At 39.0% G+C, this 6,713-nt stretch overlaps 1 protein-coding gene across 1 annotated transcript; it reads right to left on the bottom strand.

The window, feature by feature from the left end:
• Nucleotides 1–1,050: 1,050 nt before the first annotated feature.
• On the bottom strand, nt 1,051–6,219 carry LOC144077492 (carbohydrate sulfotransferase 12-like). Its single transcript, XM_077605275.1, has 5 exons — nt 6,045–6,219; nt 4,154–4,296; nt 3,657–3,785; nt 2,794–2,986; nt 1,051–2,174 (listed from the first exon to the last, which is right to left on the bottom strand). The coding sequence occupies exons 1-5, from the start codon at nt 6,201–6,203 to the stop codon at nt 1,899–1,901; spliced, it is 900 nt and encodes a 299-aa protein (XP_077461401.1). The 5' UTR covers nt 6,204–6,219; the 3' UTR covers nt 1,051–1,898.
• Between the last annotated feature and the right edge of the window lie 494 nt (nt 6,220–6,713).

Raw genomic sequence — 6,713 nt, 5'->3', positions numbered from 1 at the left:
TCTATTAACAAAGTAACACATAACTAGTGGTTGAATATTACTGAAATGCATTTAATAGAACTAAAATTAGACAGATTTCGCGGAGGGTAGAGAGAGAGGAACATAGAGAGGGGGGGGGGGGGCTGGGGGGTGATGAGGGGGAGACTTTTTGCACCGGTGAATCGTAATATAACATAAACAAATTTAAATGAACTTGGATTACGATGCAGACACACTCAAAAATAAGTTTAATCTAACCTTACACTAAACTTAATTTTAATTTTGTTTTACATTTTTATACCTTTTTTTTCTCCCGGTTGGCTGTTTGCCCCGCCTCCACCCTGACTTTCACTATCGATGGGCTGTTTGCTTTTGTATTCCCTTCAAAATATTCCGAAAATGATGCACACAAATGTCCTCACAATAGGATAATGCACGACCACTTGCCAACGAGAAGTACGTAATATATACTCCTCGTTCTATCGATCGCTACGTCATTCGTGCTGAGTGACAGAAAAAAAGCACTGAACAAATGCAACGCTCCGCCCGGTGCTCGTAGATATCTGTTATACACGAAAGAGATGCGGCAAAAAAGACAGTGCGCTAAAATCAGAAATTTGTCTCGTATCTAGAGATAATTATTTGCTCGAAATTTTACTTGTATCTCGAAATGCTCGTATGTCGGGGTGCTCGTATATCGAGGTACCACTGTAGATTTTAACTGGAAAGTGTTACTGGCAGCTCTAAAACATATCCGCTAGGGGTCACAAGTGTTGTGTTAGGGTTTTACCAACACACGAGACATTTTTCACTAAATCCGCTGTATAAATGTTACAAAAGTGATATGTAATTTTAGGATTAGAAGACGTTGCGTGCTACAAAAAGCCATTTGTAGCAGTCAGAATCATCCGTTTGAATTTTCAAACGTGATACGACCCTTTTAATATACTTTATTTTCAGCCAATTGATCAATTTGATGATCTTAGAATTTATTTCATTTCAATACCTGATAATAATTGTACAATTTATTCTAGGTCTATGGAGTAAACACAATGCAACAAAAGGTAACAATAGTTTTGAAAATGAATGCCAGTTTTATTTTCCCGAGCAAAAGGTACATAAAGTGAGCACAGTAGTAAAAATATGGATCATTTTCATAGTAAACTTGATAATAAGCACTTTAACATTTAGGTTCAAAATTCCCATTTGGGTATAATTGGATTGGATTGGATAACTTTATTCATCCCGTATTCGGGAAATTTCATTGTGACAGTAGCATCCTTATGAACTTTTTTTTTTGGCTACAATTTAATTCACATATTTAGTGCAATCAATTTTTATTCCATAATCTTTTTTTCCAAAACATCTGAAGTACTATTCATAACATTTTCATTTTATACCTGCACTCATTTTCTCCTCATCTTCTGAATTTATGTAAATAAATTATAAATGTGGGGGGAAAAGTGGAGAAGAAAAAAAGATGAAAAGAAAGAAAGCAGTACCTCGTTGCTGACCTGAGTAGTTTTTAAAATCTGAGTTGTTGTCTTAGAGCAGAGTAGTAGCTAGATTTTGTGCTTTTAACATTCATTCATTATCCGAGCTGCTTATCCCTTGAACAGACGGGGGCGCTGGAGCTTATCCCAGCCAACAAAATGCACCCTGATTTAGTTCCCAGCCAACCAGAGGGTGTCGTTTTAATAAATCATAGTGAAATACCTTGTCCCCAGGAAAGTTCTTTCTTTGAATTCAAAGTGTAAAATACTAAAATTGCTGCCATCATATTTTTATTACCCTTCCAAATGAGTCTTACCATCTTCTATAGCTTGTATTATAATTTAATTCATTCGTTTTCAGTAGAGCTTATCATCACAGGGTCGCAGTGGGTGCTGGAGCATAGGGGATTTCTTTTGGGGGTTTGCTTATTGGTGGTGGAGCACGTTTAGAGGTTCAGGATAGCCAAAGAGCTCAAAATCTGCTTGGTAAAGCTTGTACAGCTCAGTCATCATTGAGACAGGAATCTGTTCAAACCAGTCTCTTTCCCAGCTTACTAGAGTTCGATTTTCTGGTCCCAAAGGGAATTGCACCAAATGATCCACTTGAAGGAGCTTCAAAAGTTCCTCTGCGTCCGTTTCCAATGTTTCCAGCTGCCCAATGAAGTCGTAATTCATCTGGCATGGATGACACAGGCTGTTTACCTATAAAAATAAAAAAAGGAAAAAAACGATGTATGGGACAATGCTCGCTTTCAGCATGATCTAGTGTTATTTCTAAAAGCCAATTTCTAAGTGACAAACATTTATGTTTGCACAGAGTGTGGTATATATTTATATGTATATGTACATGTACCATGTACCGATATTTATTAAATTTACAACCTCAATTGCCTTTGTGACGTATTCAAACTTGGTTGTGGCGCCGCAAGTGTGTCATACTTGAAGTTGAACTGCGTAAAATGGCCCTTTATTCTAAGTACTGCAACTGCCAAAATAATGTGAATTTAACATCATGTTAAATTTATAGACAAAATAGATACTGTAGAACGGAAACATATATGAGGTCAGTGGTACATTAGTCTCATTTATAAGTAGTTTACAGTATTCCAAGAAATAACAAATATCTCCAGTTAAATTTAGTTTTAGCTGCAAATTGGGTATTTAATTGTTTTTAACTGTGGTTTGTACTTTGACAGTGCTGCCTTAAGATAGACAAGCAAGGTGAATGTTTTTTATCGTATTTGATTGCTTCATTTCAGTTATTGTGGCGTTTGGCACTTTGCACACAGGTGTTCTACTATAATGTCATGTAGTGTATTACTTGGCGCCAGTGTTCTTCGAAGATGTTCTTTTCTCTCGCTTCATCCAACAGGTACAAGATGAACTGCGGGAAAGTGGGTTTGAACCCTGCCGCATGGGCTTCGGCCACCGTTTTCGGCACCTCCTCCTCTGACACATTGCCATAGCGCAGAATGATGTCCCTCCCAACATTGCGGTAGAACATCCCGTTGGGCCTGATGGTCACAACACAAGAACTATTGAGGAAATCACCCAAACATTCTGGCATAAGGCCTGTCACAATAACCATTTTTAAGGACTTAATATTTTCCCCAAAATTAATGAAAGAAATTATAGTTATGTTGATTTCTTTTCTTTTTTTCCCTGGAAAACTACTGCGGCATGTTAATTAGTCATCACAAAAGCACCTGAAAGTCAGGATTTTTTTAATTTAGTGATTCAATGTCCCACCTAAATATTAAATACTATATGTATATAATGGCCCTGTAGTCACTTAGACCCTATCAATGACAAAATAATATGTCTGAGTGTATAAGTGCAAGTCCAACCTCCAAGAAAAAACTACTGGTTGGCGCAAGATGTAGTCAGCATAAATAAATCAATGACGCAAGGACAAAATAGCAGTCCTCACTAAGGCCAAAGGCCTTAAAACACCCAGAATTGTTTGCCAGTCAATTGCAGGGAACAAGTAAACAACAACCATTTCCACTCACACTCATACGTAGGGGCAATTTATAGTGTTCAACCGGCCTACCATGCATGTTTTGGGAATGTGGGAGGAAATCGGAGCACCCGCAGAAAACCCATGCAAACTGTTAAACTAGATTTTTAAAAAAATCCATCTAAATGCACATCCTATATGAATATGAACTCTGGTAGCCACACCTTACGAACTTGTCCCTGAAGGCCGAGATGAGTCGGACAAAGGGGTCCCGCACGAACAGGAACTTGGTGTAGTTCTGGAGCTTGCCAGCCATCATGTGGCGGGATGGAGAACCGCGTTGACCCAATAACCTAGTGAATACAATATGTGACATACATTTTTTGTGTTGCTCTGTTCCCGTCTATATTCTAGATTTGCTATTTTCAAATTTTCCCATTTTTGATTAACTTTCCTTGCCAACCCCGCATGTTTTTGGGATGTGGGAGGAAACCAGAGTACCTTGGAGAAAACCCATGAAAGCTCGGGGAGAACATGCAAACTCCACACAGTGAGGACCGACCTGGGATCAAACCCACAACCTCAGAACTGTGAGGCCTACGCACTAACCACTCGTCTGCCGGACAGACGTCAATAGTTAGTCAAAACTGTGATTTCTAGGTTTGTCCAAATGTCATGCAATATGAGGAATTTCATTGGTGGAGGAAGTAATGTGTCATACTTGGCAAAAGTGGGAAACATCGAGGTTTGGTGGATGAGGTAAGCAGGAATTGCCGCCGCGTCAGTGTAAGGCTTTCCTGATTTGGGGGAGAGCACAGACTGGGACAGTACTGCCATCACCCTCTTCCAGTTGGTGCAAGCCACCTGAAAGGAAGAACATAATTGTTTGTCAAGTAATGGTGATATATTGAACTGAACTTGACTTTGCCCAAAGAGTGGGTGAATGAATCGCTTTCCCATGAGTATTCATAGAGCACCATAGACCAATGAATAAATAAATAAATAAATATAGAAAGAAAGAAATGAGAAGCACTGTATTACAGAGTGAACACCCCCCAAAATAAACATGTCACAAATTTAGATTAAAAGAAGAGAGTTAAAAAAAAATATTTAACATGGTGTATAATGTTCTGGAAATAAACACGATACGTACTTATAGCTACAGTTTATTTTTATTCGGGGGGGAAAAATATCTAGAAATTACACATTCAAATTGTAATTTCTAGATTTTCTTTTTTTTGATTTTCAAATTAATAATTTAAGTCAGAAATACATTGTCCAAGTCACAATTGTGTAACAAGCATCTAAGTGGAGTTACAAAAGTGCTTTACTGTGAATAATGGGGCTCTGGATTGTATATGATTTTACTCATGACTTGATACATTCTTGCAATGTTCCCTCTAAGCTGCGCGCGAGCGCAATTGCGCACTGCCCTCGTGCTCTCTGCGCAAGCAAACATATACAGTGCACAACATAAAATCCAACCTGAATTGACAAAAATAAACACATTACAATTTTTTTCTGCGCCATTTTGCAAAGCAACTCAGAGAGTGACAGCCTGTCACAGACAAATGACAAGAAACTATCATTTCAGATAAAACTCTGACTAACACTGTCTAGCCAATGATATGATTTGCTTCACATTCCTTGTGTTTTCTTTCGCGGCATTAGTAAATGTTAATGACATTAATTGGCTACGTTATTTACACATTTTGCCTGTATTGCAGGTTATCATATAGCTAACAGTTTGTCCGAGCAGCTGCCAATCCTTTATCACGGCGAAATGACCGGGTTGCGGCAGAGCCAAGGCAAAGTAAAATAAAGAAATCTGGTTCTTTTAAGATGGAATGGCTGTCGGCGTGTGTGGACATAGAGGAACAAACGGTGAAATTGGGTGAGAAACATCTCTTCTGCAAAACACGCAGCGAAGCTAAAGTTGTTAGCAAGTAGTTTTCCGATGGAAAGATATTGCATATATGTGCAAGTTTAACTATCAAGTGACACATTCAGCTGAAAAGTCCTTTGAATGAGAAGTAAGAAGGACAGACGTGAAAAATAGGGTAAAATTTAAGTCAGATTTGTGGATATTCTAGTGACATATATTAACATGTTTTATTCATAGATTTTAATCATTAGATTTTATTATGACTATATCATTTATGGGTGGTAGACATGCACCTGCTTATGGCAGGTGTGATACTGGTGTGTGCCCATAGCGGGCAATGATGATGTTGCTCACACTGGTACTCAGAGTGATCAGGGAGGTTGTCTTTCTGCCCAGACAAACAAAACAATTAGAGGGAACATTGCATTCTTAGAATTGGGAGAGTTACATATGAGTGCAGTGTTTGACATGCGGGAAAACTAGTTGTGCAAGCCTAAAACATAAAACATTTAAAATGGCCACACAAAAGTATGGCTTAATGAAACACTGCACCCATTTGCCATTTGTCTCATACCAAGAATGTATCAAGTCATTAGTAAACTCACATACGATCCAGAGCCCCATTAATTCATACCTGTCAACCTCTGCCGATAACTGCCCTTATAAATGATTATTGATTCCCCTTACAAACCCCCAAAAAACCTTACAAACACCGTACGACTTCTACCTTGGGAACATAGCAGTAGATGATCTTGTGCTTATCATCGACTACCAGGTGGTCCAATTCACGAATTGGAATTTGTTCAAATGCAGGGGTACTTCCGGGAAAGTACTTCTGCGAACAAACATCCATGATCCTTTGCTTCCTCGCCGTCATCACCCCCATGAATGTTGTCGCAAAGGATGCTGGAAGCATGGACGAGTGGGCAAGTTTGCGGTCCTGCTGAGGGAAGAGGTTGAATCCCCCAACGTCATCCCAGTAGGTGATGATTATCAGGGTCATGAACAGAGAGCCCAGAATAAATGCCAAACGCAAGCTTCGCCACGTCCCCATGATGAATATGTGGAAGATCCAACGGTGGCCAATGTTGGTGGAAGAGGATGAGGTTATCTGAGCTCCATGGTGCTGGACGTTTATCACGGAAGGAAACACTTTCTGTTCAGCAACTGTGGCTGAAACAAGCAGGAAATGTGATTTAGACTTTGGCTTCTTTACAAAATAGACAACAAACTGATTCCGTCCACATTTTAAGTGAGGTCATCAGATTCTCACTTAAACCACCGGTTTGTCTATTCACAACATGAATTGGATGAATACAGATTACCAAATATGTCACTGATGTTGTAATGTACAGTAATAACTCCAGTCTAGGCAAAGTTGAGTTTCCACTTCTTT

Source organism: Stigmatopora argus, chromosome 7 (assembly GCF_051989625.1).
Source record: "Stigmatopora argus isolate UIUO_Sarg chromosome 7, RoL_Sarg_1.0, whole genome shotgun sequence".
NCBI classification, from domain to species: domain Eukaryota; kingdom Metazoa; phylum Chordata; class Actinopteri; order Syngnathiformes; family Syngnathidae; genus Stigmatopora; species Stigmatopora argus.
The sequence above is the reverse complement of the archived record's forward strand: the minus strand, read 5'-3'. Positions and strand labels throughout refer to the sequence as shown.

What these genes read in the sequence shown, in the direction of transcription:
- LOC144077492 (XM_077605275.1), bottom strand. Translation starts at nt 6,203, where the DNA reads ATGGGGGTGATGACGGCGAGGAAGCAAAGGATCATGGATGTTTGTTCG. An exon ending in TCTACTGCTATGTTCCCAAG is followed by an intron (nt 4,297 to 6,044) that starts GTAGAAGTCGTA and finishes TCTTCCTTTCAG; the next exon opens with GTGGCTTGCACCAACTGGAA. An exon ending in ATGTTTCCCACTTTTGCCAA is followed by an intron (nt 3,786 to 4,153) that starts GTATGACACATT and finishes TGTATTCACTAG; the next exon opens with GTTATTGGGTCAACGCGGTT.